Here is an 11,357-nt window from a genome sequence, read left to right as displayed (position 1 = left end):
CACAGCGTCCGGCGGGGGTCGTCGTCCTCGTCCGCCCCGCTGCCCGGGCTCGGGCTGCCCTCGCTGCCCCGGCCCCCCGCCTCGGCCTCGGGCGTGGCCGCGCCCCCAGCCTCGTCCTCGCGCGCCCCGGGGCCCGGCGAGGAGCGCGCCGCGTCGGGCTCGGCGGGCGGCGGGTCGGGGGGCGCGCGCGCCGGGTTGGGGGAAACCCTAGGCCTGCGGGCGGAGGGCGCGTCGTCCGGCGGGCGGCGGCCGGAGCAGTAGAGGCGCTTGTGCACGTAGAAGTTGTTGACGTTGTTGAAGGTGATGTCGCACTCGAAGCACGTGGCGCCCTTCGGGGCCCCCGCGAAGAGGCCGGCCTGCGCGCCCGCGCCCGCCTGCAGCCGGCTGTGCACCAGCTCGGACATCTTGGCCAGGATCTCCGAGGCGGGGGGCGCGGCGGGGAACTGTGGCAGGAGGAGCGCGCCGGCCGCCAGGCCCAGCTCACCGGGGCGGCCCAGCTCGCCAGGACCCGGGCTGGAACCCGGCGTGGGACTGGAGATCTCCGCTTTCACCCTGGCCTGGGCGGGGCTGGGCGGTGACGGCGTCCGTGAGGGGACCCGGGGTCCTGGCTCTGCCTCGGGCTCCTCTGCTGCTTCCACCTTGATGCTCCTGGGGGCCGCCGGAGGCTCGCTACTGCCCCCGTTTTGGGGCACCGCCTTGGTCTCTCCGTTTGTGGCCTCGGCCAGGATCTTCCTGTCTAGTCCTGGCTGTGGGGTGGGCTCCAGGCCTAGGTCGGTGGGGGCCAGGGGCCCATGCAGGGCTGCGTGCTGCTGGAAGCTGGCCAGGCTGTCTGCAGGGAGACCCCAGGGGCCACACTTCAGGGCTGGAGCAGGACCTGCCTGGGCCAGACCTGAGGAGGGGGGACGGCAGGAAGGGGAGAGCTGGGCTGGGCAGAGGTGGTGGAGGGCCCAGGCTGAAATTGACTCCCAGCTGTCTCATGGACAAGCCCCCTCCCTTCCCAGTCCTCAGGGGGGCCCCAGGGACTCACCTGGGGGAAGCTTGGCTGCAGGGTGTCCGGCTCCTGGTGAGTAGATCTCAGCTTTAGAGCCAGGCTGGCAGACCATGTGGTTGGTCACCAGGTGGCTGTAGAGAATGTCCCTTGTGGTGGAGATGAAGCCACAGCTGTGGCAAACACCTGTGGGCAGGCTGTGGTGTCAGGGTCCTGGGGTGGGCTGGGCCCCACAGACACCCACTCTGCCCGCTCCCTTCCCAGCCCCCACCTACCACTCAGGGTGTCTGTGTGCACCTTGAGGTGCCGCTCACAGTTGGCCTTGGTGGTGAAGGCCGACAGGCAGATCAGACACACGAAGGGACGTTCTCCTGGAACACAGGGTTCAGTGAGGGGCCGGCTCCTGCACCCCAGCCTGGCTGAGGACCCATGATGCAGGCTGTGTGTGGAGGGCTCTTTAAGTCCTGTCTCCTTGGCCCCTTGTCTCCCAGGACCCTGGCAAGGGCCCGGGCCTGAGCTGGCCATCCAGGTGGCCACCTGTGTTCTGGGAGCCCTGTGGGAGGCTGCGTGGTGTGGCAGGACGAACACACAGCCATGTGTGTGGCACGGGACAGTGGGCGCGCACGGGTTGTGGCAGAGGACAGTGGGGAGGGGCGTGGGACCTCACCGCTGTGGCTGCGCATGTGGATCTCCAGGGAGCTGGCACTGGGGCAGCTTTTGCGGCACTGGGGGAAGGGGCACACGCGCTCGTTGGGGTAGGTCTCCTTGGGCTTCTCGTCGGTGGCGGCCGCGGCGGGGGAGCCGGCGCTCTGGCGGCTGGCGCAGTAGTAGAGGAGGTGGGCTTGCAGGTTCCGCTCGCTCCGGTACCAGATGCCGCAGTCCTTGCACGGGAAGACGTCTTCTGTGGGGGTGAGAGGCAGGCACAGCCTGAGGGGACACCCCAGCAGCAGAGGGGGGCTGCCTGTGACCCAAGGCAGGGCAGTGGGCTCTCTGCAAAAGGAGGGTTTTGCCTGGCTGCCGGCGTCGTCCTCCAGCTCTGAGGAGTGAGGTTTGCGACCTTCTCCCTGCCTCATCACTGCCACCCCTTCTCATCTGTCCCTTTATAATCCTGGGTTCCCTTTCTGCAGATCTCCAGGCTGCCGTGGGAACACGTGGATGGGGTCTCTGAGTAAGCCCAGGATGGCCCCATGCTGCCTGTCAACAGTGAGCCCCATAAGGAGATGCTGTGGCCTCATGGGGGGCCCACGGAAGGAGCGTGGACACATTAGTGGACAGGGCGAGGCTGGGGCCCGTGACATGGTCGTGTGTGTGACTTGTGGGGGTGACTGTGTGCACATGAACGTCCCCTGGGGAGGGGATGTGAGGGATGACATGGTCCCGGGTGCCTGTGGAGGAGCAAGCAAGGTGTGCGTGTGCACATGCACAGGTGCCTGAGTGGTGCATGGGGAACCCACATGAACGAATCCCTGAGCGCTCGGCCTGAGGACGAGAGTTGAGCATGGCTCCAGTGGCTTCTGGGGTGGGGTGGGCAGGGGTGAGCCAGGGGCTGCCGGGGAGGCCCTCCTGTGTCCCCACCCCTGTACAGCTGGATGGCACCACATCAGTTACTGATCGAATGGTCACATTTGCGGAATTCACCAGATTTGCCCCAGCGCTGCCTCTAGCTCCCCCATTTACAGGATCGTGGGTTGCGGGCTGGTTTTGCCCGCGGGTGAGGGTTCAGACGGGCACTTCCCCGGTTTCTGGTTCTATTGTCTTTGTACCAGAATTTTAAGGAATGTTCTCTCTGTCTCTGCCCCTTGGCTGAAGGCAGCGGAGGGCCTGTTCTGTGCCTTGGCCTTGACCTTGACCTTGAGGTGGAACCGAGGGGCCCCAGACTCCTTATCTGGGTTTTCGGCTGTGGCGTGTAGAGACCAACGTATGATGTGGTTTCTGCCTCTGCAGATCAGGACGTGCTTCTCGGCCGCTGTCTCTGCTGCTTATCCTGGGCCCCACCCCCCGGAGGCTGCCACGCTTCCACCTTCTGCCTCTTTTAAGGAATTTAAGTATCTCTTGGGTGAGGTGGCCTGTCACCTCTCATGTCCTTGCTGTTTTCTGCCGACTTTTTTGCCTCAAGTCCCCTTCCTGCTGTGCTGTTTATTTCTGTTTTTCGAGTTTCCTTTTATTTGGGGGCCTCGAGGCAGCTCTGTTCTTTATGAGCTGAGGCCTTGAGCTGCGACCAGGACCTGAGAGGCCACCGGTGGGTTTGTTTTCGTATCCACAAGGTCATTGCTGGGAGCTGGGTGCCGGCTGCAGTGAGAGAGGGGGGCCGGGAGCCTAGGAAGCGCATTTGAGCCCTGGCCTTAGCCCTGCACCTTGGCGAGGAGGATCCTGGTCCCACCAGCCAGGGCTGAGCACAGGCTGACCACGGGCAGGGCCCAAGTGGGCGCAGCCCGGGGAACCTGCACCAGCGCCTCGAGGCCAGTACGACCGTCGCCCCCAGTTCACAGGCGGGAAAACTGAGGTCTGCAGTGTGGAGTGTCAGGAGTTAAACGGGTCCGATGGACTGTGGGGCTCAGGTTATTTAGCCCTTCCAGACCACCAGCTGGACGGGCCCCTGCGGAGGGGGCTGGGGCGGGGCTGGGGGTGCAGAGACGCCTGGCCTACGGTGGTTTCTGCAGTGAAACGCCCCTGGGATGTTGCTGCTTGCGGGTGAGGCACTGACACCAGGGCCTCAGACCAGGGAGCGGAAACCGAGGCCCAGAGGGGTGAGCCTGGGCTGGCTTGAGAGGAAGCCCCCCTGCCTGGGGCTCCTTGTAGCCTCCCTTGGAGCAGCCAGACGGAGAGACGGGAGGTGGTCTCTGCACGTGGTAGGGAATGAGAAGAGAGACCTTCTGGCTTCCCTGTTCCCCTGAAACCTCGATGTCCAGACGAGACTCCACTTATTCGCCCCCACCGGCCTCTCAGTCCCCCGCTGACCCCATTCTCTGGGGCAGTGGCCTTACCCTGTCCAGCCCGGCCCCTCCACCCAGGCTCTAGGGTGCACCTCACGCCTGTGGCTTGTCCCCTGCCCCCCTGCTGCCATGTCACTAGTTTCTCGTCATTTCCACAAGCACGCGATGCGCATCAGGATCGCTCAAGTTCCAGCAATGCAAGCCGTGTCCCCTCCACACACTTTCTTGCTCCCTGCTCCCTCAGCTGCAGTAGTTTTGGTCAAGGTCACACTGACCTCTGTGCTGCCCAGTCCAGCGGTCAGCTCTCTGCCCTTGGTCTCACCACAGCCTGGACACGGTGGACCCCCACGGCCCGCAGCAGATGACTCGTGTTTGCAGGTCCTGCCCCAGAGCTCCCCAGAGGACTGTCCCGCTGTCTGTGCCCTGAGCCCCAGCCTGTGGCCCCAGCTCCCTCTGAAGGTGCACTTGAGCATCTAGCTGTCTCGGGGTCAGGGGTCAGGATGCTCAGAGCGGCTCTCCCAACTCCCCTGCCCACGACAGTACTGACGGAGATCCACCCGGACGGTGCACCAAAGCCCCTGCCTCGTGCTTGCTGCCTCCTCCCCACCCCACCCGGCAGGTCCCTGTTTGCTCCGACGCCCCATCTGGCCTGTCTTGTCTGCCACCACCTGCTTCAAACCATCATCACGTTCGATTTCCTCAAAAAGGTTACTTTTCTTCTGATTTTGCAACCCTGCAGTCGCCACTTAGCCTGGGTGATCCGACACTAAATCACACTGCCCTTCGCTGCTGAGAAGCCTGCTGTGGTACCCTTGGTGCGAGAGGAACCCCAGCCCTGGCCGGGAACCACCCTGGGAGGTTTCCCTCCCTCATGCCCGCCATACTGCTGGCTCTGGCCATGGTGACCCCTCGCTGGCCTCGGCCCCACGGGCTGTGCACTCAGCTGCTCTTTCCCGGTATCTGGGTCCTGGCCTGTCACCTCATCAGAGTGGTTCTCATGGGTACCCCAATAAAGGACCCCCCCGCCACCGTCCCATCATGTCACTGCTGTCCTTCCTTGTGGGATGTGCCCATGCCCTCAGGGCGGGCCAGCGCCCCCACCTCTGTGACCGACTATGTGGTTCAGCGTGGAGGTTAGAGTGTCCTATTTGACTCTCAGGATGACCATTTGAGGCAGACTGTCGTGACGAGGAGCGAGGGACCAGCACACCAGGTGTGTTCATGGGGCCGTGGCTGCCGCTCAGTGTCCACGGCGCATGTCAGTGACGCTGAGGCTGAAACCTGCCCGTGCGCCCTGCATGCCCCTGGGAGGGCAGGGCAGGTTTGTGCCTGCTCACCGGGCCTTCCCAGGCTGCGACCCGAGCCCTGGGCCCTGCTGACCACCTGGCTTCTCTCTGCTGGGCTGCCCCTTCGGTATCTGCCGCCCAACCACTTGGTCCTCTCGGGCTGGCTGTGTGGCCTTGAGCCCCCCACTGGGACCCCACCTTCAAGGCCCCCGTGCACGTCCCTGCACCACACCTCCTCCATTGCTCAGATCCCGGCGGTGACAGATCTTTGCAGATCTTGAGCTCCTGAGCGCCACTGCAGCCCCGCGCCTGGGCACTGCCATGGAGCTGCGGTGGCACGGGCAGGTGTACTCACTGTTGATGACCGCCGTGGCCAGGATGGACGCCATGCCGGCCTGCTGGGGCAGGAGCTGGATGTCGGTGTGTGACGAGGCCGGGCCCTCAGGCTCCGCCGGCTCCTCCTTCACAGGGTGGCTGGGGGCCCCGCGGGGCTCAGCCGCGAGGCGCACGCTCAGCAGTCCACCAGCCGGCACCGGCTTGGTGAGCCTGCACCAGAGGGCTTCGTCTGCAGGGGAAGGAAGGGCCTCGTGACGGAGGGCCCGCGGCCTGTGTAGTGCCTCCCCGTCTCCTCCTCATGGCCCCTCTGTGCTGCCCCATCTCAGAGACCAGGGTTTGGAGTCAGGGTGGGGAATGGAGCCAAGGCCATGGTCAGGGAGCGGCCATGCCCAAGTCATGCTGTGGCTGTCAGTTTCCACGGTGAGCCATCTTGCCTCCATGGGGTGACTGGGTGGTCCCTGGGGCCTGTGCACTCCTTGGGTCTCCCTGCCCTGCAGCCATCCAGTGGGAGGCCCTGAGGGTGGCCAGCAGAGCTGCCCCCTTTTCCAGAAGGGGTGGCATGTTGGACAGGTGGTGGAGGGCCTGGTGGTGGTGGGTCCCGCCCTACCACGTCCTCCTCCCTGCGCGGTGCAGCTGTTCCCTCGGCGGCCTGCAGGGGGCAGCCTTGGCCAACAGGACCCAGGCTGGGCTGCCCACCGTTGCCTCCAGCGGCTGGCAAGGAGGCCGCCGGGAACCTCCCAAGAGGCGCAGGCCCTACTCGGACGAGGCCACCTCGCTAGCGTCAGCGTTGCAAGGACCCCTGTTCCACCTGGGCAGACACAGGTGGTCGGAGCCCTGCTGAGCTGGCCAGCAAGAGGGGCAGGCCAGGCAATGTTAACTGGCCCACATCCCAGCTGGGTGTGCCGACCCACAGCTGACCGCTCGCTGCCAACACTGGCACTCAGGTGCCTTCCGGCTGCTCTCTGGGTCCTCAGAGCACCCTTTGTGGGGAGGAGGGGCTGGGGTCCTTTCCCTCCATGGAGGGGGAAACTGAGGCACACGGGTGAAGTGCTGGCCGGGGTGTGTGGGGTTGGCAGGATGGAGAGCCAGGTCCCCAGATGCTGAGCTCTGCACCCCTCTGCACCCCCATCATGCCCAGGAGGCCCCCAGGGGTTATGGTGGGGGTGTGTGTGGGAGCAGCCCCAGGCTTGGCCCCTGCCCACCCCACGGCCTTGGCTCTGTCCTAAAGAGAGTGCCCTCAGGACGGAGCTGCCTCCACTTGGCTGAACATGCTGTGTGCTCAGGACATGACGACAAGGGCAACACCCCCAGAACATTCTAGCAAACGGAGCCCCCCCGTGGGGGAATGAGGCCGATTTCCCGTGGTCAGTGGGTGTGCAGCCCTCCTGGGCGGCCACGTTCCGGCGGACAGCCCGTGCTTGGCTGTAGAAGTTGTCACGTCATCTGCCCCACATCCTCCTCCTGGGCCTGCACCGCCTCGACTGTGATGGGGGCCCCGCCACCCTGATCCTCACACACGGAAGACCGTGCTGCACTGTCCTCTGGATGAAACCACCCAAGGCAGGTGGGACCAAGGCGATGGAGACGGAAGCCCCGCCCCGCGCCTACACGGCCTGACCTCTGAACTGAGAATGAGGGCAGTGAGGACCCCTGTCCTGCTCTCCCTCCTCCCTCCCAGGCCTCCCTCCTGGGCCACTCCTTTTAGAAGATGCAGGGAGGCAGGAGCGAGGCCAGGGCAGAAGCTCTTGGGCCACCAGCCACCGTGCCTGGCCAAGCTCTCTGGTCAGCCTCACACAGCGATGGAGGCCGCAGAAGGTAAGGGGCTGGCCCCAGGCCCCACAGCTGGGATTGTACCTGGAGCGAGCCAGACTGTGCAGGGCCCTGGGCCAGTTGGCACCTGCATCCACCCCTGCCAGCCCACCTGTCCTGGGCTCCTCCGCTGACCCCAGAGGCCCTGAGAATGGCCATCGCCTGGGCCTGGAGGAGCAGCAGGATCTGGCCTCCTGAGACCCCCTCCTCCCGTCCCAGGGCTGGCCTCTGTCTGGCCCCAGATGGTCTTCAGTCAGGGCACTGGGGGTGTGGTGGCGGGGTGGCAGCCCCAGGCCCAGCCCTGAAAAGCTCGCCTCTCACCTTGGGCGAAGCAGGCTGGTTTCCCTTTAAGGGCTGGCCCAGGGACAGCCAAGTGACCCCCGCCTTCCGGAAAGCTGCGAGGGAAGCGCCGTGATACCAACCCTTCCTGTAGATCTCCATGTTGGCCTCGTCCTTGGTCAGGGCCGGGGGCAGTGTCCTCAGCCAGCAGGCCTCGTCCTCCAGCAGCAGGGCAAGGGCCGGGCTCTGGGGGCAGGAAGGAGCAGTCAGCAAGGACAAGTCGTGCCCTTGGACACAGCCCGGACGAGCCCAGCTGGGGGGTCCCCACGGGCCACGTGAGGGGAAGCCTGAGAGACCGCCTGGCGGGGTGGCCAGGCCAGGCTGTGGACCGGCTCCGCATCAGCACTGAGCTGCGACAGAGACACGGCAGGGAGCTGGCACCTTCCGTGGGTCTGGCATTGGGTTCTCTTGGAAACTGAGGTCAAGCAGCTTGTTCAGGGTCGCAGAGCCAGTGAGTGGCAGAGTGGGGATTTACACCCAGATTGGTGCTTTCCCCTTGCCTCCTCCTCCCAGTGGCTGCTGGGTGCTACCTCACAGCCCACAGGGTGCATGGGGCTGGACCAGCCAGGCTCCTCCCACAGAGGCCCCCAGAGGCCTCCAACACGAGCTCTGTGGGCCGAGGCCGAGATCGGCCCAGAGGAGACGGCATCTCCCCAGAGAGGGACTTGTGTGTCCTCCCCGACAAAGGGGCTCCCCTCGCTGCTGGGCACGGCAGCCCACCTTCACCCCGTACATCCTGGTGCCGGCACATGGCGGCAGACACTCCAAGAACACCTGCCTGGGCCCAGCCACTCTCTGAGGTCCGCAGGCAGCAAGATGTCCCCTTGCTGAGCTGGCTCAGCCCCAGCCCCTCCCTGCCGCTCCCAGAGACGGAGATCGGTGTGTGGGGTCCGCCCTGGGCCCACCCAGCCTCGCTGGCAGCCCGGAAAGCACATTGCCCTTTTCCCATCTCACAGGTAAGGAAACTGAGGCACGGGCAGGCGAGGGGAGGGCAGGGACAGCCTGTGCCAGCCCTGCCTCGCCCAGCCATGCTCTCTCCCCGCAGCTGGGTCTGCAGCCTGGCCTGTGCAGCGCCGGAAGGAAAGAGCGCTCTGGGCTGGTCCTCTGGCTGCCAGTAGCCACAGAGGGGGGTGGCCTGATTTCCAGAGCCCTGGCCCCCGCCCGCCAGGCAGCAGAGGAAACACAGGGCTCCATCCCAGAACTGCTGGGGGCGTGGGAGGGGCTGCCTGCACCCCACTCTGGCCTGGCCCTGGTCAATGGAGGAGACAAGGTGCAGGTCACGGCTGGAGGGCGGGCTGGTGGACAGAACCGCCCCCCCCAGCTTTGCCCCAGGAGGTTGGGGTGACCGCTGCTGCTCCCCGGTTCTGGCTGGCTCCTCTGCCTGGAGGTCCCCAAGCTCAGTCACTGGGTGCTGTATGGAAAGGCACAGTGTGTGTCCACTTTGGGTATTTTTCTTTGTTTTATGCAAATAAATGCTTTTTACTCAGAAATTTGTGCATCAGGACGTTTAACTGAAGAACTGGTGTCACTTGCTGTCCCTGGAGATGCTGCCACATGGATGGAGGAGGGTTTGTGCAGCCCAGGGCCACACACAGCAGTCGGCCAGGATGCTACCATGGCAGGAAAGCCGGGGCAGTGATGGTATGTGGGGCGTCCTCTGGCAGGTTCCGGGCACCTCCCTGCCAGGTCTGAGCCCACAGCATCTGTCTTACTGGCCTTTGCTTGCGGGGACCACAAGGGCTCCGGAGCTGGGCATCAGGGTCCAGTCCAGTCTCAGCCTCCCCCACTGTGACCTTGGGCAGGGCACCATGCCTCGACCCACGGTGGCCCCTGTGACCACCTCTGTGACTTGTCCCCATCCCGTTGGAGACTCGGGAACCTGCAAGATCAGGCCTGTGGCTGGGCACTCCCGGTGACAACTCCCAGGAGGCTGGGGCACCCCGGCCCGTGGACACCCTGGCCCCGGGAACAGAACCTGCCGTCCCAGCACCACTGCCCTCCCTGGCCCTTGGCATGTCTCTGCAACCGAGTCATGACCTGCTGCTTGGCGCTGTGGCCCAAGCCCACGTGCTCACTCCAGACGGGTCCTCATCCTGCCACCTGCTTGCAGGGCGGGTCATGTCTGTGACTCAGTTTCCCCGAGGGCATCAGGAAGTAGCAATCTGTGTGAATCCCTCCCTTCCAACAGTGTCCACTTGGCCCGTGACCAGCACACAAGCCTGGCGTCCTTGCTCCTGCCTTCCCTTGGCCAGCAGGATGCAGCAGGCAGGGACTGCGCCTTTGGGCCCAGAAGGCTGGCGTCCACCGGGGCACCCGCCAGCAATCAGCACGTGCTGATGTGGGGCCAGCATCTCCCCTGCGGAGCCTGCCTGGGTGGGCCGGTGCAGGTGGCAGTGGTGATTCTGACCGCTGCAGATCGGGGCAGGCCGGGGGACAAAGCGGCACCAGTGGGGTGGGTCCATTGGCAGGTGACCATTGGCTCCCATGTCCCAGCTGCGCCGACCTGGGCCAGCAGCTCGCAGCCAGGAGGCGGCCGGGGCCTCCCCAAGCCTCTAATGAATATTAATGAGTGGAGGAGGGCGAAAAAATTAATCTGCCTGATCCTCTGATGGGCGTGCGGTAACGATATGAAATCTAATTATTCGTCCCAATATTTCTAAACCCTCAAACTGAGACTGACAGCTTCCCGGGCGGTTTAATGCTTATCACTCTGGGAGCGCGTGTTCGCGGCTTGATAAAGCAGCCCACAGCCTGCTGACGCGGCAGAAGCCCAGTTTCCCTGCCCCTTCCCACCTTCTGAGGGATGAGGCGCCATGTCCCGCTGGCCCGTGCCTCCCGCCGAGGCCCCCTATTCACCGGGCACCCGATGAGTGGCTGCCCCGGGCGGTGCAGGGCCCTCAGTGAGGGTGGACCGGGGGAGGGGGACAGGCGGGGAGGAGGGGGCCTCCGTCCTCCCCCCACCTGACCCCAGGAGGAAACAGGCCAGGATGTCCAGGGCTTCCTGACCAGGCCCTTACCCTATGCGCTCAGCCCCTGCTGCTCGGGGAGGACCTGGCCCCCACTTACACGGGGAAGGTGGGACGGGTGGGGTGTCCCTGCCAGCCTGCAGGGCTATCAGCCCACGGCTCCAGGGAGGGGAGCACGGCCGCCCGCCTGCCTCTGCCCTGGCCTGGGGACGGCGTGCGCAGGCCAGCCCTGAGCTAGAGCCACCCCCATACCAGGCAGCGGACCCCCGAGAGGGCCGAGGACGCTGGGGGGGCAGGTGTCAGTCCCGCTGGCCCTGTGGAGGGGCCCACTCAGCGCTGGGCTCCTGGTGATATATTTTCTTTTCTTTCCGAAACCCAGTTGCGAGCAGCCCTGGGACAGAAGCCCTTTTCTCTGGTGGTTGAAGGCTCTGGGCCAAGTCAGCCCCCTTCCCGGCCCGGCCCTGCCCATGGGCAGCGGGGTGCAACCCTGGGAGGGGCTCTTCATAAGGCCCCGCCTGGCCCTGCTGCTGAAACCATCAGAGAAGAGGGTGCCGCCGTCCTCCACGGGCACCCAGGCTCGGGCCGCGCTCGCCCTGGACAGGCCGTGTCGGGGTCAGCAAGAAGCCCCACCCCTGCCCTGCCTGCAGCCCCTCGGGGTTGCCCCCTCCCTCCCTCCTGGCTCTGGCTGGCCCACCAGCCC

General features: G+C 65.3%; 1 protein-coding gene and 1 long non-coding RNA gene across 2 annotated transcripts in view; one reads left to right on the top strand and one right to left on the bottom strand.

Moving 5' to 3' along the window:
- The window catches only part of ZFPM1 (zinc finger protein, FOG family member 1), a 71,475-nt gene that overhangs the window by 992 nt on the left and 59,126 nt on the right, over positions 1-11,357 (bottom strand). The window contains exons 5-10 of the mRNA XM_046682059.1: positions 7,775-7,877; positions 5,563-5,772; positions 1,656-1,889; positions 1,264-1,359; positions 1,028-1,174; positions 4-829 (exon numbers count right to left, since the gene is read on the bottom strand). Coding sequence (XP_046538015.1) covers positions 4-829; positions 1,028-1,174; positions 1,264-1,359; positions 1,656-1,889; positions 5,563-5,772; positions 7,775-7,877 — 1,616 coding nt within the window. The remainder of the gene's footprint in view (positions 1-3; positions 830-1,027; positions 1,175-1,263; positions 1,360-1,655; positions 1,890-5,562; positions 5,773-7,774; positions 7,878-11,357) is intronic.
- Positions 5,812-7,535, top strand: LOC124251457 (uncharacterized). Its single transcript, XR_006891766.1, has 2 exons — positions 5,812-5,963; positions 6,772-7,535. It is a non-coding gene; the product is annotated as an uncharacterized LOC124251457 (long non-coding RNA).

The sequence above is a fragment of the Equus quagga genome, chromosome 13, assembly GCF_021613505.1.
Source record: "Equus quagga isolate Etosha38 chromosome 13, UCLA_HA_Equagga_1.0, whole genome shotgun sequence".
NCBI classification, from domain to species: Eukaryota; Metazoa; Chordata; class Mammalia; order Perissodactyla; family Equidae; genus Equus; species Equus quagga.
The sequence above is the reverse complement of the archived record's forward strand: the minus strand, read 5'-3'. Positions and strand labels throughout refer to the sequence as shown.